Raw genomic sequence first — 27,156 nt, 5'->3', positions numbered from 1 at the left:
AATTTTTTTATTTTTCCAGCCATATAGCCGTATGACAACTTGATTCTTGTGGGATGAGTTGTGCCTTTAAATGACACAGTGTATTGGAAAACAGGAAAAAAATTCCAAGTGTGGTAAAATTGCAAAAAGTAGTGCAATTTCACAATGATTTTTTGTTTTATTTAAATCTGTCATCAAGTGCGAGGAGAGATGTGGGTTCAGCATGTGAGCCCACATAAAAGGCAGGGACACAGCCGATGACAAAAATATACCTCATTGGTCATGAAGGGGTTCAATATGGTGGCAAAGAGGAACAGTATGTGGATGATTTGTTGATAACTTGAATTTCTCTCTCCCATTAAGAATGGATACCATTTCTAAATGTGGGGCATTTCTAGCCTAAATATTAGTTGGTTGATGTCGACTTTGTTCCCCCTGGATAATAATGTATATCTTCGACCAAATGAATCTTTAGCCATCCTTTTGGTGCAAAAGTTCAAATACCTAGGCATTTATGTTACCAGCGAGGTTAATAACTACCGTATATACCTTTAAAGCTGGACCCTCTGGTAGTTAAGTCAAGAAATAAGGTCAGAGCATGGGGGAAATTACTCCTCTCTGCCCTTAGCAAAAAAAAAAAAAAACCTCATTACAATGTTCCTCATGCCCTCTGAACTCTATGTCCTACATTATTCTCCCATTTGGATGCCAAAGCACTGGTTTAAAACATGCATAATATCTTCCATGACATCCCTAGAATAAAGCTGGGAAAATTACAGTTAGCCAAGGATCAGGATGGTTTAGTCCTTTGCTATTTTCTGGCCTCTCAGCTCCAAGATTTCAGGGCATGGGCAGTGGAGTAGACTATAGATGTGGGGACTGTGGTACTTAAATAACTGGGGGATAATATTTTGGAACTCCTAGAGTCAAATATACTCAGAAACAAATCCAGTTATGCCCCGATCCTGCTTTGATACATAAAGTGTGGTAGACTTGTACCCAGTCATATTCAATTTTTATTAGAAATATACACACAAAGTTTAACCCCTTTACCCCCGAAGGTGGTTTGCACATTAATGACCAGGACAATTTTTACAATTCTGACCACTATCACTTTATGTGTTTATAACTCTGGAACGCTTCAACGCATCCCGGTGATACGGAGATTATTTTTTTCGTGACACACTGTACTTCACGTTAGTGGTAAAATGTAATCAATATGACTTGAGTTTATTTGTGAAAAAAAAAATGGAAATTTGGCGAAAGTTTTGCAATTTTCACACTTTGAATTTTCATGCTCTTAAATCGCAGAGATAAGTCAAACAAAATAGTTAATAAATAACATTTCCCTTTTGTCTACTTTACAGCAGCACAATTTCGGATGCAAATTTTTTTTGTTCAAAGTTATAAGGGTTAAAATTTGACCAGCAATTTTTCTTTTTTCCAACAAAATTTACATAACCATTTACATAACCATTTCTTTTTTAGGGACCACACCACATTTGAAGTCACTCTGAGGGGTCTATATGACAGAAAATACCCAAAAGTGACACCTTTCTAAAATTCAAAAAACTGTACCCCTCAAGGTGCTCAAAACCACAATTAAGAAGTTAATTAACCCTTCAGGTGCTTGACAGGAATTTTTAGAATGTGGGAAAAAACAACTTTTTTTTTTTTCAGAATTTTTTTTACTTCAGATCCAAATGTATTTTTTATTTTGACAAGGGTAACAGGAGAAAATGGACCCAAAAATTTGTTGTGTAATTTCTCCTGAGCATGACGATACCACATATAAGAGAGAAAAACACTGTTTGGGCGCACAGCAGAGATTGAAAAAAATTGTCTGACGCCATGTCGCATTTGGAGAGCCTCTGATGTGCCTAAACAGTGAAAATCCCTCACAAGTGACACCATTTTTGAAACTAGACCCCTCAGAGAACTGATCTAGATGTGTGGTGAGCATTGAACCCTCAGGTGGTTCACAGAATATGTTTTTAGCCCCAAATGTTGTATTTTCATAAGGGTAACAGGAGAAATTGCACCATACAATTTGTAGCGCAATTTTTTCTGAGTACACAAATACCCCATATGAAGGAGAAAACTATTTGAATGTAACATTTCATAGAATCATTAGCGGATGTCATGTCCCGTTTTGAGAGCAACCGGTTTGCCTAAATAGTGGAAACCCCCCACAAGTGACCATATTTTGGAAACTAGACCCCTCAGTGAAAGTATTTAGATGAGCTATGAGCACCTAAAAATCCCCAGATGAAAATAATAAAATCACATTTCCGCCACAAAAATGTTGTATTAGCCCCAAATTTAGCATTTTTATAAGGGTAACAGGAGAAATTGCACCGTACAATTTCTAGTGCAATTTCTTCTGAGTACACAGATACCCCACACGTGGGGGAATACTACTTTTGAGGCACAGTGAAAAGCTCAGAAGAGAAGAGGTGCCATATTGGAGTTCAGATTTTGCTGGGATAATTTGAGGGTGCCATCGCATATTGGCAGAGCCCCTGAGGTACCAGAACAACAGTAACCCCCTGCATGTGAACTCATGTTACAAACTACACCCCCCATATGAATTCATCTAGGGGTGCAGTGATCATAATGACACCACATGTACCTCAAAGAGTTTTGTACCATTGAGAGGTGAAGAAAGAATAAATTACATTTTTACCAATAAAGTGTTGTTTTAGCACCAAGTTTTAATTTTTTTAAGGGCTATTAGGACATTTTTTAACAACAAACTGAGGTCCATTTTTTCCTCAGTGCGCCAACACCCTACATGTAATTGGGAAATATTTTTCAGGCACAGTGTAAAGCTCAGAAGGGAAGGAGCGCCAGATTTTACTGCTATGGTTTTGTAGGAGCCAAGACCCACTGGGAGAGCCCATGAGGCGCCAGAACAGCAAAACGCCCCAATAAGTGACCCCATTTTACAAACTGCACCTCTCAATGAATTCATCTAGGGTGCAGTGATCATATTGACACCATGGGTGTGTCTCAGAATTTTATACCATTGGGCAGTGAAGAAAAATAACTACATTTTTACCACCAAAATTTTTGTTGTAGCCCCAGATTTTACATTTTCACACAAGAATCGGGTAAAAATGGCATCAAAATGTGTCCCACAATTTCTACTGAACGTGGCAATACCCCATATGTGGCTGTATAGTATTACTTATCCATAACGGAGAGACTCTGGAGGAACAGAGCGCTATTTGCCTCATGGAGATCAGATTTTCCTAGAACAGTGTGCAGAGTCCATATACAGAGCCCCTTATTGCTAGAAGAGCAGAATCCCCCCTTAAGTGACCACATTTTGGAAATTATACCCCTTTGGTAATTTATCTACAGGTGTAGTGCCAATTTTGACTCCATGGGTATATTCCAGAAACAAGCAGCAATGAATGTTGTAGAGTGAAAATTGCAAACTGCCATTGTAGTGATCAGTAAGCTGTAGTGACCGGTATGTTGCAGTCGCCAGTATGTTATGCCCAACCCGAGCACCCGTAAGTTAGGCGTGATCTCATGGCTTCAGAAATGCCAAATGTGTGGAAGCTATATGTGGTTTAGGCACACTGTAGGGCTCAGAAGGGAGGGGGGGCATTTGGATTTGGGAGCGGAAAATTTGCTGAATTTCTTTTTGAGGGCGAGGAGACATTTTGCTTTTTCAGAGCCTTTGTACTACCAGTAACGTGGAAGCCCCTTATATTTCCGGTATCCACAGTGCCTCCATCTGCCTCATAGGGAATCTTCCGTTGAGGGTTGTGTCTGAATCACGTATTTCAGAGATTTACACGGAAACCCCGGTGTAAGTGCTCAGTGCAGGATAAATGTGAGCAATGCCTTACAGAAATCGTTGGGAGGCAAACAAACAAAAAACCAGCAGGTGAAGAATTGGTTTTATTTATTTTTTACGCCGTTCCTCGTGCAGTATAATTTATTAGGCAACTTTTTTTTCTTTGGGTCGGTGCGATTACAGTGATACCATAATTATATCGGGTTTTTAGGTTTGGCCGCTGTCACACGCAAAGACTATTTCAAAAACTAGGTTTTTTGCATCACCATATTTTGAGAGCTATAATTTTTACATATTTTGTCCCACAGAGTCATGTGAGGGCTTGTTTTTTGCAAGATGAGTTGGCTTTTTTATTGGTACCATTTTGAGACACATGACATTTTTTGATTGCTTTCTATTCCAATTTTTAGGAGGCAGGGGGTTGATGTCATTCCGCGTGTGCTAAAATTGCTAAGGCAGTTTTATTCTTCAGGTCAGTACTATTACAGTGATACCTCATTTATTTTTTTTAATGTTTTGGCACTTTTACACAAAAACTTTTATAGAAAAAAAAATTTTTTTGCATCACTTCATTATGAGAGCTAAAAAGGTTTCATTTTTCCGCTGATTGAGATGTTTGGCGGCTCGCTTTTTGCGGGACAAGATGACGTTTTCAGTGGTACCATGTTTATTTATATCCTTCTTTTTGATAGTGTTTTATTCCAGTTTTTGTTCAGCGGTATGATAAAGCATTGTTTTTTGCCTTGTTTATTTTTTTTAATGGTGTTCACTAAAGGGGTTAACTAGAGGGACAGTTTTATAATTCAGGTCGTCCCAGATGTGGCGATACCAAATGTGTATTTTTTTCATAATATTTACAGTCATGGCCAAAAGTACTGACACCCCTGCAATTCTGTCAGATAATACTCAGTTTCTTCCTGAAAATGATTGCAAACACAAATTATTTGGTATTATTATCTTCATTTAATTTGTCTTAAATGAAAAAAACACAAAAGAGAATGAAGCAAAAAGCAAAACATTGATCATTTCACACAAAACTCCAAAAATGGGCCAGACAAAAGTATTGGCACCCTCAGCCTAATACTTGGTTGCACAACCTTTAGCCAAAATAACTGCGACCAACCGCTTCCGGTAACCATCAGTGAGTTTCTTACAATGCTCTGCTGGAATTTTAGACCATTCTTCTTTGGCAAACTGCTCCAGGTCCCTGATATTTGAAGGGTGCCTTCTCCAAACTGCCATTTTTAGATCTCTCCACAGGTCTTCTATGGGATTCAGGTCTAGACTCATTGCTGGCCACCTTAGAAGTCTCCAGTGCTTTCTCTCAAACCATTTTCTAGTGCTTTTTGAAGTGTGTTTTGGGTCATTGTCCTGCTGGAAGACCCATGACCTCTGAGGGAGACCCAGCTTTCTTACACTGGGCCCTACATTATGCTGCAAAATTTGTTAGTAGTCTTCAGACTTCATAATGCCATGCACATGGTCAAGCAGTCCAGTGCCAGAGGCAGCAAAGCAACCCCAAAACATCAGGGAACCTCCGCCATGTTTGACTGTAGGGACCGTGTTCTTTTCTTTGAATGCCTCTTTTTTTCTCCTGTAAACTCTATGTTGATGCCTTTGCCCAAAAAGCTCTAATTTGTCTCATCTGACCAGAGAACATTCTTCCAAAACGTTTTAGGCTTTTTCAGGTAAGTTTTGACAAACTCCAGCCTGGCTTTTTTATGTCTCGGGGTAAGAAGTGGGATATTCCTGGGTCTCCTACCATACAGTCCCTTTTCATTCAGACGCCAACGGATAGTACAGGTTGACACTGCAGGGCAGCTTGAACTTGTTTGGATGTTAGTCGAGGTTCTTTATCCAACATCCGCACAATCTTGCGTTGAAATCTCTTGTCAATTTTTCTTTTCCGTCCACATCTAGGGAGGTTAGCCACAGTGCCATGGGCTTTACACTTCTTGATGACACTGCACACGGTAGACATAGGAACATTCAGGTCTTTGGAGATGGACTTGTAGCCTTGAGATTGCTCATGTTTCCTCACAATTTGGTTTCTCAAGTCCTCAGACAGTTCTTTGGTCTTCTTTCTTTTCTCCATGCTCAATGTGGTACACACAAGGACACAGGACAGAGGTTGAGTCAACTTTAATCCATGTCAACTGGCTGCAAGTGTGATTTAGTTATTGCCAACACCTGTTAGGTGCCACAGGTAAGTTACAGGTGCTGTTAATTACACAAATTAGAGAAGCATCACATAATTTTTCAAACAGTGCTAATACTTTTGTCCACCCCCTTTTTTATGTTTGGTGTGTAATTATATCCAATTTGGCTTTAGAACAATTATTTCCGTGTTTTTTCATTTAAGACAAATTAAATGAAGATAATAATACCAAATAATTTGTGTTTGCAATCATTTTCAGGAAGAAAATGAAAATTATGTGACAGAATTGCAGGGGTGTCAATACTTTTGGCCATGACTGTATGTGTACAATATCTTGATTTTTTTTATTATTTTTTTTCTTTATTTTTACAATAATTTTTTTTTTAAATTTTTTACTTTGTCCCAGTATCATTTTTTTGCAGGCTGATCATTTGTATAGCATGGGGATGCAGCAGCATCCCTATGCTATGAAAACTGTCAGCTCTGCACTGACAGAGAAAGTAACTGATCATGCACTGCACATGATCAAGCAACTTTCCTAGCTCTAGTAACCCAGATGTAATCATGACAACATTGGGTTACCATGGCATCGATAGGGACCCTGCATCATGCCTGCTCCCGTAATGCAATTATCGTGTTCGATTGCAGAGTTTAGGGGGTGAAAGTCCCGGGAACGGTTCAGAACCGCTCCTGGCACTGAGTGTCGGGTGTCAGCTGTCAGAATCAGCTGACACCCGGCGATGCAGTATTAATATGCCTCTGGTCAATAAGGCTCAGGGTGCATGGATGTATTATTACTGCAAATGTCGGAAAGGGGTTAAAAACCATTGTAGGCTAGTCATAAAGGAGTATATGTGGGTATAAGCAACAAGTAAGGTATAAATAAGTAAATAAATGTATGACATAGGAAGTAAGTCAATTAGTAGAAATAATAAATACGGTAAGCCTCCTATATAAATCTAAGTACAAATATAGAATCGACACATCCATAGAATAGTAAAAACTCACATAATTCCAAGACTGCTGCCTGACGTGTGTTTCGCAGGAACGGCTTCGTCCAGGGGTCTTTCCTGCAAAATGTGCGTCGGGTTTGGTGGGACTCCCCATGCAACTCGATGCAGCATTTGAATTATGTGAGCATTTACTTTTCTATGGATATGTGGATTCCATCTTTATATGGAATCAACTTACTGATTATTTCCAATTGCCTTCCTTCCCATGTCATACATTTATTGACTTTTTCATACATTATTACTTGTTGCTTATACCAATATATACTATGACTAGCCTACATAGTAGCAAGTTTGTTATGGATTAATTTTTTGTCTTTTGGATGTCCCCCTTTTTTTTTTTACCTGTGGTGCCCCATTCTCTATACATTTTTAAACTGTTTGTGTGTATATTGCGAATAAAAATGTACATTTCAATGACTTGCATTTTTCTAATTATCGGTGTTCTTACTTGTTAATGCATTTAAGCCTTATTGCCTGGATTGTAAATTCAGGTGTCTATGTTGTAGAAACGAAAGCAATCGATCAGAGTCTTAATTTCATTAATGTACAAATCTTTGCTATCCAATATTTTAGGGGATCCTATGGTTTGATCAGGTCTAGATGGGAAAGGGATATAGGGGCACATTTCCCTGGAAGAATTGGAAGGTATTTGGAATCCATGGAAAGGTCTATTAATGTGGCGCAGAGAAGATCCCAATTATTTCTTATTCATAGAGCATACAGAACGCCAAAAATTATGTTAAAAATGAACCACAGATTGGATGAACAGTGTCCAAGACGTATTGAAGAAGGAACAGATTTTGTCCGTATGTTTTCGTCATGCCCAAACTTGAAGAATTATGGGACAACGTGGGTAGGCTGCTTAGAAAGGTATTGAACACATGAAGACACAATTTTTTCTTTAGACTAAGTTGAGATTTAGATATTCCATTGTGTGCAGATTATTTTCTGGAAACTCCATTTGATCACATCAGGCCATGACATTTAATCACTCTATTGGTCAAAACACAACAAAATACAAAAAATGTCTACGACCAATTATCATCCACAATCCTCTATCATAATTATGAAAGAGCCCCTAACAGTGGCTACATGAAGCAGCGCCCATACTGAGGGGAAAGGTTTCAGCAGCCGCACATCAGAAGTGCTTGCAAATCTTGGTGCATTTGCCATTTCTGCAAAACTGTGCACGTTTTTTCGGCATATGTTGCTCTCCCCAGATTTCTAAAAAGTTGGTGGGGTTTAGCAGGAGCAGCTCAGCTATAGAAAATGTATTAGGCTACTTTCACACTAGCGTTGGAATCTCCCCGTCGCAATGCGTCGGGCCGAGATTCCGACGCTAGCGTTTGATGCGCCGCACAACGGGTGCAGCGGATGCATTTCTCCGGCGCATCCGCTGCCCCATTGTGAGGTGCGGGGAGGTGGGGGCGGAGTTACGGCCGCGCATGCGCGGTCGGAAAAAGCGGTCCGTCGGCAGCAAAAAACGTTACATTTAACGTTTTTTGCTCCCGGCGGTCCGCCACAACACGGCGCAACTGTCGCACGACGGTTGCGACGTGTGGCAATGCGTCGCTAATGTTAATCTATGGGGCAAAAACGCATCCTGCAAACAACTTTGCAGGATGCGTTTTTTGCCATAAACGACGCATTGCGACGTATTGCAAAAAACGCTAGTGTGAAAGTAGCCTTAAAGGATCAGAAATTGCCATGAATTATAATGAAAATGTAGGCAAAATGTATTTTGTGGCCCATGAACATCCCCAGATACACCAAATTAATAAAGGGCTTCTACGCTACTTACTGGCCAACCCAGTCAGAATTGTGCTCGAACACAAGCATGTAGGCTGCGGCTGATCAACAGCCACTGAATGCCTGCAACGCAAAGGCGACACTAGGTCATGAGACCAGCGGGGAACACATGGGACAGCGGACAAGGGGTGCAGCACCCTGGGCCATTAATGAGGGCTTGTCCAGAGAGAGATACAAAGAGAGGAAGCATTTTCTGATTTATTAGAGACAAGATTCTGGGGGTTTACAAAAAAATGTCCTTATTTTAGTCCAATCTTTTCTGTCAAGTAAAAGCAGTCTAAGGAACAACAAACAGTAATTCTACAGAAGAAACACTGATTGTAGCTCCAGAACATATCATCAAGGGAACACAGTTTAGTAACCAAAAATGTCAGCCTGTGGGTAAGAAAGATCAGCGTTCCAGGCCGGGAATTACAATGTTTTTTCATGGTAAATTCCTTCACGCACAAATTAAACGCCAAGATCCATTTACACTTCAGTACACAGGTCTCGCCACATAATAACAGCAGGAAAAACATCCGCTCATTGTTCACATGCAAAAGGCTATACAAGCTGAAAGTGGATGTGTACCTTTACACACAAACACCATTTTACAGATTGTATATAGCTATAATCTACACGGCTGAGTTACTACATCACAATGCATCACTTTGTATGGATCCCGAGTTACAGCCTATATTATTGCCTTAAAGGGACTGTCAGCACATGATGACTGTTCCGCTCGGTGCATCATGGCGGGGCCAATCATTAATATACACCTGCTTAGTTTCCATCTATCTCCTCCCTTTGGCTCTATGAAGACATGGCTGTCAATCAAATAAGGGAGGGGTGGAGATGGAAGGACAACAAGAAGGTGGGAAGGTGTATGTAAAGATTTGGCCCCGCCATGGAACATCCAGCGGTGGGACTTAGTTTGAACAGTCATTATTTACTGACAAAAGTCCCTTTAAGCTGATTTCACAAAACTGCTGGTTGCTAAACAATCACAAGCTTATCAGCAAACTCATCCCTAACTGCATATCTGAAAAATATTTCTTTATTGAGTACTGATTTGATACCGTGCCGCACAAGAGGTTGGTACACAAAATGAGAATGCTTGGTCTGGGGGAAAATGTGTGTAAATGGGTTAGTAACTGGCTTAGTGATAGAAAGCAGAGGGTGGTTATAAATGGTATAGTCTCTAACTGGGTCGCTGTGACCAGTGGGGTACCGCAGGGGTCAGTATTGGGACCTGTTCTCTTCAACATATTCATTAATGATCTGGTAGAAGGTTTACACAGTAAAATATCGATATTTGCAGATGATACAAAACTATGTAAAGCAGTTAATACAAGAGAAGATAGTATTCTGCTACAGATGGATCTGGATAAGTTGGAAACTTGGGCTGAAAGGTGGCAGATGAGGTTTAACAATGATAAATGTAAGGTTATACACATGGGAAGAGGGAATCAATATCACCATTACACACTGAACGGGAAACCACTGGGTAAATCTGACAGGGAGAAGGACTTGGGGATCCTAGTTAATGATAAACTTACCTGGAGCAGCCAGTGCCAGGCAGCAGCTGCCAAGGCAAACAGGATCATGGGGTGCATTAAAAGAGGTCTGGATACACATGATGAGAGCATTATACTGCCTCTGTACAAATCCCTAGTTAGACCGCACATGGAGTACTGTGTCCAGTTTTGGGCACCGGTGCTCAGGAAGGATATAATGGAACTAGAGAGAGTACAAAGGAGGGCAACAAAATTAATTAAGGGGATGGGAGAACTAGAATACCCAGATAGATTAGCGAAATTAGGATTATTTAGTCTAGAAAAAAGACGACTGAGGGGCGATCTAATAACCATGTATAAGTATATAAGGGGACAATTCAAATATCTCGCTGAGGATCTGTTTATACCAAGGAAGGTGACGGGCACAAGGGGGCATTCTTTGCGTCTGGAGGAGAGAAGGTTTTTCCACCAACATAGAAGAGGATTCTTTACTGTTAGGGCAGTGAGAATCTGGAATTGCTTGCCTGAGGAGGTGGTGATGGCGAACTCAGTCGAGGGGTTCAAGAGAGGCCTGGATGTCTTCCTGGAGCAGAACAATATTGTATCATACAATTATTAGGTTATGTAGAAGGACGTAGATCTGGGGATTTATTATGATGGAATATAGGCTGAACTGGATGGACAAATGTCTTTTTTCGGCCTTACTAACTATGTTACTATGTTACTATGATTGGTGAATATACTGCACTTCACAGAATGCAAATCATCATAGAAAGCATGGAGATCTGGGAGATTTCAGCTCTGAAGCCTGCAGAATTGTATGCGAGCTCTGCTTCTAAACTAAAACAGACTGAAAGAATGCAGATAAAAAGAAACCTCTTCTAGGGTGCCAGTTATTATTCAGCGACACTTGGCAAAGGATGCACAATGTTTCTGGGAACTTTCAATCATAAAAAAACAACATTTATGGACTGGCAGACAAAAAATTTCACTGACTGCTGTTTATTTCCCAGATGATGACAAACGATAATTTAAATTAAAATGATCCATTTTGAACAAACTTCATACTAATATGTAATATGTGTGAATTAGAAATCCATTATTTCAAGTTTATTTTTCAAGGGTTCAGAGTAGTTTCAGAAAATGACACTGGGAAATACTGAACAGTGGATTCCCGTGAATAATCTGAGCTTGCACAGACAAATTTGGATCAAAGTAGATAGTGGAGTACCAGAGTAAAGTATTCTAGCCCCATAATATTCATTTAAATATAGACCATTTTCATACATTCCCTGCTAATTGTAACCATCAAAAGCAAATCCTTCTTAGTAGAACAAGCAAACAACATTAGATGACATTTTACAGTCTGATTTATAGTTTTTCTTTGAAGTACAGATATTTTAGATGTTCATTAAACTTCCCGTAAAGCGTGTACATTTTTTAGGTCTTTTGTTTCTATGCCAATGTACATAAAAGTGTAGTTTATCATTTTCTAAAATTGGCACTAAAATATCATTACATGAAAAGAACATAGACCTGCTCTTAAGGATTTTACTTTTTATAGTTATATACTAATTGATTTATTTTATGTGTAACCATTTAAGGTCTATTTAGAAAAACTGACTTTTTGGTCACAGGATGCTTTTAAAAAGGGGTTGGCAAACTTAAAAGCGTTGGCTAACATATAAAAAAAATGATCCCATGGAGGTCTGGATAAGGAATGATAGTCAAAATCAAAATCAAAGTGGAAAATCAAAATGCAGGCTGATCCAACTTCAGTGGAAATACCTCAAGACAAGGAAATGATTAGTGTATGTGGCCTCCATGTTCCAGAATGACTTTCCTACAATGCCTAAACATGCTCCTGATGAGGTGGCGGATTTTATCCTGAGGGATCTGCTCCCACACCTGGATTAAAGCATCAGTCAACTCTTGGACAGTCTGCTGTGCAACTTCGCGTTGGTGCATGGAATGAGAAATGATGTCCCAGATGTTCTTGACTAGATTCAGGTCTGAGGAACAGGCGGGCCAGTACATAGAATCAATGCCTTCATCATGCAGGAGCTGCTGCCACACTTCTGCCACATGAAGCCTAGCATTGTCATACATCAGAAGGAACCTAGGGCCCAGTGCTCACAATGGGTCTGAGGATCTCATCACGGCACCTAATAGCAGTCAGGCTACCTCTAGCTAGCTGTGCAGCCCTCCAAATAAATGCCACCCCACACCATTACAGACCCACTGCCAAACTGATAATGCTGGAGGATGTTGCAGGCAGCAGAACGTTCTCCACAACGTCTCCAGTCTGGTTTGCCACATGTACTCCGTGTGAACCTGCTCTCATCTGGGGAGAGCACAGGGCGCACTTGTCAAATCTGCCAATCTTGTTGTTCTTTGGCAAGTGCCAATCGCTCTGCACGGTGTTGGGCTGTAAGCTCAACACCCACTTAAGAACGTTGGAACCGCATACCACCCTCATACAGTCAGTCTTTGACAGTTTGAGCAGACACGTATGTTAGAGGCCTGCTGGAGGTCATTTTGAGGAACTCCTTTCACAAAGGAGGAGATCGCAACGCAAAACGCATGCAAAAACGCATTGTTTTGTGACGCATGCGTCCATTTTTGGCTTGATTTTGGACGCAAAAAAAATGCAACATGCAGCGTCCTCTGCGCCCTGACGCTTGCGCCAAAAATGCCGTGGTTGCGCCCGACGCAACGCAAATGTGAACGTAGCCTTACTTTGATGGCCCTCAATCGCTACACTTCTCATATTGTATACCTCTTTTTAGCTGTTAACACCTACTTCTCTTTCTCCTCCTATTTAATAATAAAAAAACTTAGACAAAATCAAATTAATCATCTCTCCAACGATTGATCATCATTCCACCATTCAACATCACTAGCATTTCTTCAAGTTATTACAACCGGGCTCCACTAAACACCTTCTTTTCCTTGCCTTATGTTGCATGCTGAGATTGTAGGCCCTCATGGGTGAGGCTTCACCCCTTGTGTCACAATCTAACTGTGCGATCTTAATGCCTTTTATAGTATGCAATGGTGAAACCCAGCAAAAAATAGCTAAGGTTAGTAAGTAATATAAACTAATAATAAACTTTGTACTGATTTTTGCTTGTTCTTTAACTTTTCTTTACAAACAAAACGAGAATAATTAGCAGATAAACGATAAGCGTTAAACATAAAAAAAAACCAATACACAAGTAAAGGAATCTGGTACGTTGCCTCGCTTTCACCTTTCTAGTCCAAAATTCAAACCGAAATGTAACCATTAGTGATAAACTTTCAAGGGATGTCACTGTACAGGTATACAGTGCCATCTGTGACCTATAGACAGACTTGTATATATATAAAAAAAAAAGGGTGGGGGGGGGGGGCGGGGGAGTATAAGATTTTACACTTCATGTCTCTGTATGTAATAATTGTGCAGTGGACTATACTATTCCATACAGTTGAAAAGAACTATACCAATGCAGTCAAACTGAGGAATGGTAAAATAATAATAATCTTTATTTATATAGCGCCAACATATTCCGCAGCGCTTTACAGTTTAACAGCTTCAATCACAACAGTCATAAGTAACAACGTTAACAATACAATAATTAACCCCTTCAAGACCCAGCCTATTTTGACCTTAAAGACCTTGCCGTTTTTTGCAATTCTGACCAGTGTCCCTTTATGAGGTAATAACTCAGGAACGCTTCAACGGATCCTAGCGGTTCTGAGATTGTTTTTTCGTGACATATTGGGCTTCATGTTAGTGGTAAATTTAGGTCAATAAATTCTGCATTTATTTGTGATAAACACGGAAATTTGGCGAAAATTTTGAAAATTTCGCAATTTTCACATTTTGAATTTTTATTCTGTTAAACCAGAGAGATATGTGACACAAAATAGTTAATAAATAACATTTCCCACATGTTTACTTTACATCAGCACAATTTTGGAAACAAAATTTTTTTTTGTTAGGAAGTTATAAGGGTTAAAATTCGACCAGCGATTTGTCATTTTTACAACGAAATTTACAAAACCATTTTTTTTAGGGACCACCTCACATTTGAAGTCAGTTTGAGGGGTCTATATGGCTGAAAATACCCAAAAGTGACACCATTCTAAAAACTGCACCCCTCAAGGTACTCAAAACCACATTCAAGAAGTTTATTAACCCTTCAGGTGCTTCACAGCAGCAGAAGCAACATGGAAGGAAAAAATGAACATTTAACTTTTTAGTCACAAAAATTATCTTTTAGCAACAATTTTTTTATTTTCCCAATGGTAAAAGGAGAAACTGAACCACGAAAGTTGTTGTCCAATTTGTCCTGAGTACGCTGATACCTCATATGTGGGGGTAAACCACTGTTTTGGCGCACGGCAGGGCTTGGAAGGGAAGGAGCGCCATTTGACTTTTTGAATCAAAAATTGGCTCCACTCTTTAGCGGACACCATATCACGTTTGGAGAGCCCCCGTGTGCCTAAAAATTGGAGCTCCCCCACAAGTGACCCCATTTTGGAAACTAGACGCCCCAAGGAACTTATCTAGATGCATAGTGAGCACTTTGAACCCCCAGGTGCTTCACAAATTGATCCGTAAAAATGAAAAAGTACTTTTTTTTCACAAAAAAATTCTTTTAGCCTCAATTTTTTCATTTTCACATGGGCAACAGGATAAAATGGATCCTAAAATGTGTTGGGCAATTTCTCCTGAGTACACCAATACCTCACATGTGGAGGTAAACCACTGTTTGGGCACATGGTAAGGCTCGGAAGGGAAGGAGCGCCATTTGACTTTTTGAATGAAAAATTATTTCCATCGTTAGCGGACACCATGTCGCGTTTGGATAGCTCCTGTGTGCCTAAACATTGGCGCTCCCCCACAAGTGACCCCATTTTGGAAACTAGACCCCCCAAGGAACTAATTTAGATGCCTAGTGAGCACTTTAAACCCTCAGGTGCTTCACAAATTGATCTGTAAAAATGAAAAAGTAATTTTTTTTCACAAAAAAATTCTTTTCGCCTCAATTTTTTCATTTTCACATGGGCAGTAGGATAAAATGGATCATAAAATTTGTTGGGCAATTTCTCCCGAGTACGCCGATACCTCATATGTGGGGGTAAACCACTGTTTGGGCACTCGGCAGGGCTCGGAAGAGAAGGCGCGCCATTTGACTTTTTGAATGGAAAATTAGCTCCAATTGTTAGCGGACACCATGTCGCGTTTGGAGAGCCCCTGTGTGCCTAAACATTGGAGCTCCCGCACAAGTGACCCCATTTTGGAAACTAGACCCCCCAAGGAACTTATCTAGATGCATATTGAGCACTTTAAACCCCCAGGTGCTTCACAGAAGTTTATAACGCAGAGCCATGAAAATAAAAAATAATTTTTCTTTCCTCAAAAATGATTTTTTAGCCTGGAATTTCCTATTTTGCCAAGGATAATAGGAGAAATTGGACCCCAAATATTGTTGTCCAGTTTGTCCTGAGTACGCTGATACCCCATATGTGGGGGTAAACCACTGTTTGGGCGCACAGCAGGGCTCGGAAGGGATGGCACGCCATTTGGCTTTTTAAATGGAAAATTAGCTCCAATCATTAGCGGACACCATGTCACGTTTGGAGAGCCCCTGTGTGCCTAAACATTGGAGATCCCCCAGAAATGACACCATTTTAGAAACTAGACCCCCAAAGGAACTAATCTAGATGTGTGGTGAGGACTTTGAACCCCCAAGTGCTTCACAGAAGTTTATAACGCAGAGCCATGAAAAAAAAAAAAAAAAATTATTTTCTCAAAAATGATCTTTTAGCCTGCAATTTTTTATTTTCCCAAGGGTAACAGGAGAAATTTGACCCCAAAAGTTGTTGTCCAGTTTCTCCTGAGTACGCTGATACCCCATATGTGGGGGTAAATCACTGTTTGGGCACATGCCGGGGCTTGGAAGTGAAGTAGTGACGTTTTGAAATGCAGACTTTGATGGAATGCTCTGTGGGCGTCACGTTGCGTTTGCAGAGCCCCTGATGTGGCTTAACAGTAGAAACCCCCCACAAGTGACCCCATTTTGGAAACTAGACTCCCAAAGGAACTTATCTAGATGTGTGGTGAGCACTTTGAACCCCCAAGTGCTTCATAGAAGTTTATAATGCAGAGCCGTGAAAATAATAAATACGTTTTCTTTCCTCAAAAATAATTATTTAGCCCAGAATTTTTTAATTTTCCCAAGGGTAACAGAAGAAATTTGACCCCAATATTTGTTGTCCAGTTTCTCCTGAGTACGGTGATACCCCATATGTGGGGGTAAACTACTGTTTGGGCACATGCCGGGGCTTGGAATTGAAGTAGTGACGTTTTGAAATGCAGACTTTGATGGAATGCTCTGCGGGCGTCACGTTGCGTTTGCAGAGCCCCTGATGTGCCTAAACAGTAGAAACCCCCCACAAGTGACCCCATTTTGGAAACTAGACCCTGAAAGGAACTTATCTAGATGTGTGGTGAGCACTTTGAACCCCCAAGTGCTTCATAGAAGTTTATAATGCAGAGCCGTGAAAATAATAAATACGTTTTCTTTCCTCAAAAATAATTATTTAGCCCAGAATTTTTTAATTTTCCCAAGGGTAACAGGAGAAATTTGACCCCAATATTTGTTGTCCAGTTTCTCCTGAGTACGGTGATACCCCATATGTGGGGGTAAACTACTGTTTGGGCACATGCCGGGGCTTGGAATTGAAGTAGTGACGTTTTGAAATGCAGACTTTGATGGAATGCTCTGCGGGCGTCACGTTGCGTTTGCAGAGCCCCTGATGTGCCTAAACAGTAGAAACCCCCCACAAGTGACCCCATTTTGGAAACTAGACCCTGAAAGGAACTTATCTAGATGTGTGGTGAGCACTTTGAACCCCCAAGTGCTTCATAGAAGTTTATAATGCAGAGCCGTGAAAATAATAAATACGTTTTCTTTCCTCAAAAATAATTATTTAGCCCAGAATTTTTTATTTTCCCAAGGGTTACAGGAGAAATTGGACCCCAAAAGTTGTTGTCCAGTTTCTCCTGAGTACGCTGATACCCCATATGTGGGGGTAAACCACTGTTTGGGCACACGTCGGGGCTCAGAAGGGAGGTAGTGACTTTTGAAATGCAGACTTTGATGGAATGGTCTGCGGGTGTCACGTTGCGTTTGCAGAGCCCCTGGTGTGCCTAAACAGTAGAAACCCCCCACAAGTGACCCCATTTTAGAAACTAGACCCCCCAAGGAACTTATCTAGATATGTGGTGAGCACTTTGAACCCCCAAGTGCTTCACAGACGTTTACAACGCAGAGCCGTGAAAATAAAAAATCATTTTTCTTTCCTCAAAAATTATGTTTTAGCAAGCATTTTTTTAGATTCACAAGGGTAACAGGAGAAATTGGACCCCAGTAATTGTTGCGCAGTTTGTCCTGAGTATGCTGGTACCCCATATGTGGGGGTAAACCACTGTTTGGGCACACGTCAGGGCTCGGAAGTGAGGGAGCACCATTTGACTTTTTGAATACGAGATTGGCTGGAATCAATGGTGGCGCCATGTTGCGTTTGGAGACCCCTGATGTGCCTAAACAGTGGTAACCCCTCAATTCTAACTCCAACACTAACCCCAACACACCCCTAACCCTAATCCCAACTGTAGCCATAATCCTAATCACAACCCTAACCCCAACACACCCCTAACCACAACACTAACCCCAACACACCCCTAACCCTAACCACAACCCTAATTCCAACCCTAACCCTAAGGCTATGTGCCCACGTTGCGGATTCGTGTGAGATATTTCCGCACCATTTTTGAAAAATCTGCGGGTAAAAGGCACTGTGTTTTACCTGCGGATTTTCCGCGGTTTCCAGTGTTTTTTGTGCGGATTTCACCTGCGGATTCCTATTGAGGAACAGGTGTAAAACGCTGCGGAATCCGCACAAAGAATTGACATGCTGCGGAAAATACAACGCAGCGTTCCCGCGCGGTATTTTCCGCACCATGGGCACAGCGGATTTGGTTTTTCATATGTTTACATGGTACTGTAAACCTGATGGAACACTGCTGCGAATCCGCAGCCAAATCCGCACCGTGTGCACATAGCCTAATTCTAAAGGTATGTGCACACGCTGCGGAAAACGCTGCGGATCCGCAGCAGTTTCCCATGAGTGTACAGTTCAATGTAAACCTATGGGAAACAAAAATCGCTGTACACATGCTGCGGAAAAACTGCACGGAAACGCAGTGGTTTACATTCCGCAGCATGTCACTTCTTTGTGCGGATTCCGCAGCGGTTTTACAACTGCTCCAATAGAAAATCGCAATTGTAAAACCGCAGTGAAATGCGCAGAAAATAACGCGGTAAATCCGCCATAAATCCGCAGCGGTTTAGCACTGCGGATTTATCAAATCCGCAGCAGAAAAATCCGCAGAGGACCAGAATACGTGTGCACATTCCTAACCCTAACCCTAGCCCTAACCCTAGCCCTAACCCTACCTCTAACCCTACCCCTACCCCTAACCCTACCCTTAACCCTAACCCTACCCCTAGCCCTACCCCTAACCCTACCCCTACCCCTATTCTAACATTAGTGGAAAAAAAAAATTTCTTTATTTTTTTATTGTCCCTACCTATGGGGGTGACAAAGGGGGGGGGGTCATTTATTATTTTTTTTATTTTGATCACTGAGATAGATTATATCTCAGTGATCAAAATGCACTTTGGAACGAATCTGCCGGTCGGCAGATTCGGCGGGCGCACTGCGCATGCGCCCGCCATTTTGGAAGATGGCGGCGCCCGGGAGAAGACGGACGGGACCACGGCTGGATCGGTAAGTATGATAGGGTGGGGGGGGACCACGGGGGGGGGGGGGATCGGAGCACGGGGGGGGGGAATCGGAGCGCGGGAGGGGTGGAACGGAGCGCGGGGGGCGTGGAACGGAGCACGGGGGGGCTGGAATGGAGCACGGGGGGGTGGAACGGAGCACGGGGGGGGGGGGTGGATCGGAGTGCAGGGGGGGTGATTGGAGCACGGGGGGAGCGGACACGAGCACGGGGGGGAGCGGAGCACAGGGCGGAGGGGAGCCGGAGCAGTGTACCGGCCAGATCGGGGGGGTGGGGGGGGCGATCGGAGGGGTGGGGTGGGGGCACATTAGTATTTCCAGCCATGGCCGATGATATTTCAGCATCGGCCATGGCTGGATTGTAATATTTCACCCGTTATAATGGGTGAAATATTACAAATCGCTCTGATTGGCAGTTTCACTTTCAACAGCCAATCAGAGCGATCGTAGCCACGAGGGGGTGAAGCCACCCCCCCTGGGCTAAACTACCACTCCCCCTGTCCCTGCAGATCGGGTGAAATGGGAGTTAACCCTTTCACCCGATCTGCAGGGACGCGATCTTTCCATGACGCCGCATAGGCGTCATGGGTCGGATTGGCACCGACTTTCATGACGCCTACGTGGCGTCATGGGTCGGGAAGGGGTTAAAGCAACACAAGACGACCCTGCTCGTGAGAGCTTACAATCTACAATGAGGTGGGGGAGATACAAAGTACAGGTGTGTATTTACAATGATGGTCCAGCCATCTTCAGGGGGTGGGGAATAGATGGAAGTAGTGAATAGGCTACACACGAACAAAATAACTGATTAGGGAACATGATAGGCCGCTCTGAACAAAAGTATTTTGAGAGAGCGCCTAAAACTATATAAAAGAACAGTCTTTTTGAATCCACTAAATCGATAGGACTCTATAGATACATTAGGTGTAGGCTATGGAAGCTTACCCAAAATGGGCACCGCAAATACAATTCAAAGCTGTTTTTCTGATTATTATATATACATTGTATACACACTCAATAATCTTTTCCATTTTGTTCATAAAAAGAACAGACACCACATCCTTCCACACAACTCTAAAAAAACACAAATATAAAAATGCATAAATATCTCTTACTTACCTAAACCTGACTTTTTAAGCCTTTTTAAGTGCTGGCTTATTTGTTTGCCAGGGGGTGATTTTTGCCCTTGCTTGGTTTCCTTATCAGAACTGTCTGCTTCACCGTTTTTTGACTCAGACCCTTTAAACAGAAGATAAACAAAAATAAAGGCATAATTTAATATGTTACATCTTTCGCCTTTCACCACACATAAAGCATCATCCTGGTAGGCTTTAATGTGGTCAGGAGCAGCCTTCTTTAGCTGAAATCTTTTTCTTTCAGCACACTAGAGACAAGAGAAACAAAAGGATGCTGAATCAGATAGGAACGCAATCAATAACTTGCTGAACGCTTCAACAGATAGGAGACATAGCATCCCGCGAATGCGAAGCTCTGAAGAGTAGCCCACAAGACGTCGCACTGGCTTCCAGAATGGTTCCCCAGTCAGTACGAGGACTCGGCCGCCTCAGTCACCGTGTCTCCAAGTATCACTTCTGGTTTTCTGCTTTATTACCAATTGACAAATGCTTGTCTAAGAGATTGTGTCACTTGCACCATACATCGAAAGCTCAAGTCTGTTGGAATGGGACCCAAACTTACCGAGAGGCTCTCTGTTCTGGCTCATGGAAGGATGCAAAGCAGAGGACCTCCATCCATGACCGGCAAATACCCAATAGGGCACAGCTCGTCATCAGTCAACTCCTACCGACATCTATCGGCTTACATCTACCTGATCTCTCTCCAGGTATACATAATCTGCCCCATACGCTTACAGAAGGCACCTTATTTTCTGCTACAACAAAGGATTCATCACATACAAATTCATATAGCTGATGGCATTTTCTGCCATGATCTTCTGTTGGGAAGCCCTCATATGCATGATCACTTTTCAATCAGGGAGTTTTGTCATTAAATAGATTTACACCTGATGAGTGGCGTATTTACTTTAAAAATCCATTTAAAATTTCATCAGTCTCATCCGCTCAAACAAATCCACCTAATTCATGCTGCCCAAACAAAATCAGTGCCTGGTTGCACAATTGCAGTCAGGTACCTTTTTCCCAACATGCCAGTGCGTTCCAGAGAAAGTATACTTTAAAGATCCGGCCAGGGACAACAGCTGGAGACTATACTATTCTGTTTTTTCACAGCGCCACTTTAGGTGACTGGCAGATTTTTCGCTATGGGAAGCACTTGCCAAGCACTACAGCCGCGCTGGGAGAAGCTGGCTGGAGGAGATGCCAGACTAGTCTCATCAATGGCTATGGATCCGAGACGGATCTTTAAGGTATACTTAGTCTGAAACGCATTTTGGAGTAAAATAATCATGGTTGCAATCGAGCAGCCTGACTCGGATTCATGCCTCTGTGGTTTTGGCTGCATGAACTGGGCGACAGGTTACCTTTAATGTATGCAGTTTGTATTGGGAAATCGGCTCTCAGAGCCCTTTTAACCCTTTCAAGCCTTATGATGTATACATCTGTCATAGAGTGGATTATGCTGTGCAGAGCAGGTTCAAGACCTGAGCTGACTCCATAGGGGAGTTACACCGCCAGCAGCTGCCCCCACCAGCCTTGACCAGACCTAGCTCATTGCCAGGGTTTATCCATTTAACTACCGCTGTTAATCTCTGATGGGAGTATTCAGACGGCTGTGATAGGCACTAACTCCCAAAGAACAAGTGGGGAAAAATATATTGTAAAGTTAGATACAATGGAGTTATAAAATAATAAAATCAACATTTTCAAAAGATTAAAAACAAAGAAATAAAAAAAAGCAATCAATACTGCTGTGTCCAAAAAAGTTTGATCTATGAAAATATACAATTATTCAACTCTGAAAACAAGAAAAACATTGAAGCACTTAAATTGCTAGTTTTTGGCATGCAGCTGTAGACAAAAAAAATCCTAGAGCTTAACACACAAAAAGTTATGGATCTCGAAAAATGGTCCAGAATTTTTTAAGCCACAAAAGAAACAAAATAAAACCCCCCAAACTATAAATTCCTTCAAACATGCTATATAAATTATTAATAATAATAACAACGATGTGCTGAATCATTACTAAGTCTTTTTTCCATACAACTATCACTAAAAATTAAACCTCAAAAAAACAATGGCAGAATATTTAATTTATATGGTAAAGTGAAACTTGACCCTCAAAACACAAGTCCTGGTCTGACACAGTCACTGGAAAAAAAAAGTTAAGGCACTTCGAGAAAAGGAGGAAAGAAAACATGAACATGCAAAAATGATATTTGGTTGTGGCCCTAAAAATGTACCACTGCTAATTTTTATTTTAATAAATCAATAGAGCACATGAAAGCAAGCAACTTTGTAAAATATCTTATCAGAGAGATCTGCTTCTTTCTCCTCCTGGACTGATCTTTCAATCTCAATTGAGAAGTAAAACTCTGTATTTACTGAAAACAGATTTTCCAATTACTGAAATGGAAGATGGTTGTCTGCTCCTCATAAAGTTCTATGGAGATAAAGGAAGAGGCAGGCACATTCTGCTGCAATGTCAGTTTCACTTTTTTCTTTTACCATACATGTAAAGTGTAAGTGTAACTGTGGTTTCAGGAGAACTTGCAACAGAATGTCTGTGTCCACCTCTGGCTGCTCTCTCCTCCCCTCTCATAGCACTTTATGAGGAGCTGTGTCCACCTCTGGCTGCTCTCCTCCCCTCTCATAGAACTTTATGAGGAGCTGTGTCCACCTCTGGCTGCTCTCTCCACCCCTCTCATAGAACTTTATGAGGAGCTGGGTCCACCTCTGGCTGCTCTCTCCACCCCTCTCATAGAACTTTATGAGGAGCTGGGTCCGCCTCTGGCTGGTCTCTCCTCCCCTCTCATAGCACTTTATGAGGAGCTGTGTCCACCTCTGGCTGCTCTCTCCACCCCTCTCATAGCACTTTATGAGGAGCTGGGTCCACCTCTGGCTGCTCTCTCCACCCCTCTCATAGAACTTTATGAGGAGCTGGGTCTGCCTCTGGCTGGTCTCTCCTCCCCTCTCATAGCACTTTATGAGGAGCTGTGTCCACCTCTGGCTGCTCTCCTCCCCTCTCATAGAACTTTATGAGGAGCTGTGTCCACCTCTGGCTGCTCTCTCCACCCCTCTCATAGAACTTTATGAGGAGCTGGGTCCGCCTCTGGCTGGTCTCTCCTCCCCTCTCATAGCACTTTATGAGGAGCTGTGTCCACCTCTGGCTGCTCTCTCCACCCCTCTCATAGCACTTTATGAGGAGCTGGGTCCACCTCTGGCTGCTCTCTCCACCCCTCTCATAGCACATTATGAGGAGCTGGGTCCGCCTCTGACTGCTCTCTCCTCCCCTCTCATAGCACTTTATGAGGAGCTGTGTCCACCTCTGGCTGCTCTCTCCCCTCTCATAGCGCTTTATGAGGAGCTGTGTCCGCCTCTGGCTGCTCTCTCCTCCACTCTCATAGCGCTTTATAAGGAGCTGGGTCCGCCTCGGGCTGCGCTCTAATCCCCTCTCATAGCACTTTATGAGGAGCGGTGTCCGCCTCCGACTGCTCTCTCCTCCCCTCTCATAGCGCTTTATGAGGAGCTGTGTCCGCCTCTGGCTGCTCTCTCCTCCACTCTCATAGCGCTTTATAAGGAGCTGGGTCCGCCTCGGGCTGCGCTCTAATCCCCTCTCATAGCACTTTATGAGGAGCTGTGTCCACCTCTGACTGCTCTCTCCTCCCCTTTCATAGCGCTTTATGAGGAGCTGTGTCCGCCTCCGACTGCTCTCTCCTCCCCTCTCATAGCACTTTATGAGGAGCTGGGTCCGCCTCTGGCTGCTCTCTCTTCCCCTTTCATAGCACTTTATGAGGAGCTGGGTCCGCCTCTGGCTTCTCTCTCCTCCCCTCTCATAGCACTTTATGAGGAGCTGGGTCCGCCTCAGCGTGCTCTCTCCTCTCATAGCACTTTATGAGGAGCAAGGGCCCTTAACAGCTAACTTGAGGAACAGTAAGAAGCGTGTCAGATTTTGATACATTGTAATTTAGTTCTAGCTTTGGTCAGTTCGTTGGCTTGACATCTTGTCGGCATTGTCAGTAATGTATTATATTGTTTGTGTACTCTGCTCATGTACCTGTTGAAGTGTAAAGTGAAAGAATATGATAAGATTTTTACTATACAAGGCAAATTACAAGTACAGCAGCATACCATGTAAGGCTCTGTTCACACCTGCAGAGAACCTATGTGCAGATTCCATTTTCATGTAAAATGACAGCTACCATAACAAACCCATTATAATTTAACAAAGTTTATGGAGGCCCAGCACGTGCTGGCCATGGCACACAGGTCTCTGGGATGAATCCCCACCATCCAAACGCCCCCCCACCCCCCCCAAAATCGAGAAAGTTCCAAGCATGTGTAAAAACAGCTTGCCATGCGAGATAAAACTGAAAGGCGACCCTACAAAGAGCACAACCATTAAAGGGAATCTTTCAGGTAATTTTTTCCTACCTTACTAACAGTAGCCAAATATAGGGCTTGGGCAGCTCTTCCATGATATGTAACTTATATTGATGGACGCGGCCCCTTTGTGTTGCTCTAAGCCCAAAAATTTATAGTCGTGCGCCGGCAAGTCAAACGTATGTTAATGCCAAAAGAATATTGACCTCTACCACCGGCCATAATCCCACCCACCCCTCTGCACCGACGTCATTGATTCAGTCACACTGCCATATGCCCAAGGAGCGCATTGCAGTCCTCATACTGGCCGTCTGCTCTCCTGAGCCGAGAGTGACAGCTACATAGAAATACATCACGCCGTCACCCAGGGCAGGAGAGCAGACGGCTAGTAGGAGGATTGCGATGTGATCCTCGGGCGAGTATTACGACAGTTTGACTGCACCCAATCAGTGATGTGGAAGCAGAGGGGTGGGTGGGATAATGGGCGGGGTAAGGGGTAAGTATTCATTTGGTATTAACATACGCTTGACTTGCCGGCACACGACTATACATTTTCCGGGACTTACAGCAACACAAAGGGGTAACGAACAACAAAAGTTACATATCCTAAAAGGGCTGCACAAGCCATATATCAGGCTACCATTACTAGGTTGTGCAAAAATGACCTGACAGATTCCCTATAAAGGAGTTATCCCACCAACAGGTGGTATGTAGTCATGAGAATAAAAACAAAAACAGCCTCCTTTAATTCTATCAATTTGTGGAGTAGGACATATAAAAAAGGCTTTCCTTAGAAGGTCTTACAATTAGGTAAATACAACCCCATATGAAAAATCCATGACATTAATTAACAAAGACTAAATCAAAATGCAGGCGCAGCGAGTGAAGAATGAAGTACACCCGTACTGCTTTCGTAGGAATTAGGAGGATAAGCAGCGGCCAGGTGCTGATAAACGCCCTTGATTATACGTTCCCAGCAATTGTGACTACTTCTATGAGGCCGTGTGCTGGTCGGGAATAGTCAGGCAAGTGTTAACAGAATGCCAACGAGGAAAAACATCAGCAACAATCTCAGAGAAGCAATTGTCGCTGCCCATCAATCTGGGACTGGCCACAGGGTCATTTACAAACAATTTGGAGTCCATCATTTTATAGAAAGAGTTAATTATCCACAAGTGGAAAACATTCAAGACAGGTGACAATCTTCCCAGGAGTGGACCTCCACAAAGTCAGACCATGCAATGCTCAGAGAACCTGCAAAACACCCACAAAACCGGATCACTTACCATGCAAAAAGCAGAAATGTACGATTGGTGGGAGGCCACCCACTATTGAACACATGTTTATCATGCGAAAAGGGAATTGTGCCCCCCATGAGGATAGAGTATTAATGCTCCATCTATGGTGGAGGTGGTCACACATGTGCAATACCGCAGACAGGTAGGAGTCAATGGAGAAGTGGGCACACACGCTTACCACTCTATTCACCCCTGCTCTCCCTGTATAAATGGGGTTCCAAGCGGACCCCCACCAACCACACTTTTATTACGGATTTTGTGGACAGGCGATAAATGTTGGTTGTTGGTTAACACGTTTAAAAGGATCTTATACTAGATTTCACACATGTGGCGAGAGTAAAGGTTCTGGGACATCATGTGTGTGATACACATACACCCATGGACATGTAGTAGATGAATACACTATTTTCTTATGCCTTGTGAATCTCTTATTAGATCTATAAAATCTCTTTTTTACTCATAAAACATCACATTTATCCAAAAATATTAGATGCGGTAATAAAGAAGGACAAAACTAATGCAAGAGAACTATCCACCGTTACACAGTCACTAAATTAAGACAATAACAACTACTACTTACTAGGATATTAGTAATGTACAACACCATCTAAAACTCAATCGAAACGGGGGTGAAACGATGTAGAAAACAAACATGTAAACAGCTAAATGAAACGAGTAGGAGAAACAATAAAAGATATATATATATATATATATATATATATATATATATATATATATATATATACATATATATATAGATATATATAGAGAGAGAGTATATATATATAGATAGATAGATCGATATCAGAAACTTCACACGATTACAGTGAAATATTGAACATACACACTTGGCTATACCAGACATGCATGTTTTGTCTTTATATCCGCCCGTCTTAGAAAACAAGCGTGGTTAGTAATCCACAGATAATGGATCTACAGTAATACTTTTTATGACCGTTCTACAAGATAAGTGCGTGTTACGGAGCTCCATTTGCAGGCGTTTAGCGCCAGCATGTGGTCCCATCCATAATTTCTGTAGCCAGGCTGCAATGATCGCTATGTTCCCGTATCTGGTTTGTTCTGCGCTGTGAATCCTATCGCCAGCTCATGTATGTAAAGGGGTGTGCATGCATCGGTACAGCCAGCCGTCTCCGAACACTGGAGCGAGAGCAGAGAAGCCTTCTCCGTGCAGATCGGCTGTCATCACACACTGCCCT

The 27,156-nt window shown here is 42.3% G+C and overlaps 1 protein-coding gene across 1 annotated transcript in view; it reads right to left on the bottom strand.

The window, feature by feature from the left end:
- The window catches only part of ASXL3 (ASXL transcriptional regulator 3), a 186,867-nt gene that overhangs the window by 54,553 nt on the left and 105,158 nt on the right, over positions 1-27,156 (bottom strand). Inside the window, exon 8 of the mRNA XM_069731268.1 lies at positions 20,242-20,361. Coding sequence (XP_069587369.1) covers positions 20,242-20,361 — 120 coding nt within the window. The remainder of the gene's footprint in view (positions 1-20,241; positions 20,362-27,156) is intronic.

The sequence above is a fragment of the Ranitomeya imitator genome, chromosome 6 (assembly GCF_032444005.1).
Source record: "Ranitomeya imitator isolate aRanImi1 chromosome 6, aRanImi1.pri, whole genome shotgun sequence".
Classification (NCBI taxonomy): domain Eukaryota; kingdom Metazoa; phylum Chordata; class Amphibia; order Anura; family Dendrobatidae; genus Ranitomeya; species Ranitomeya imitator.
This window is presented reverse-complemented; position numbering and strand designations above follow the sequence as displayed.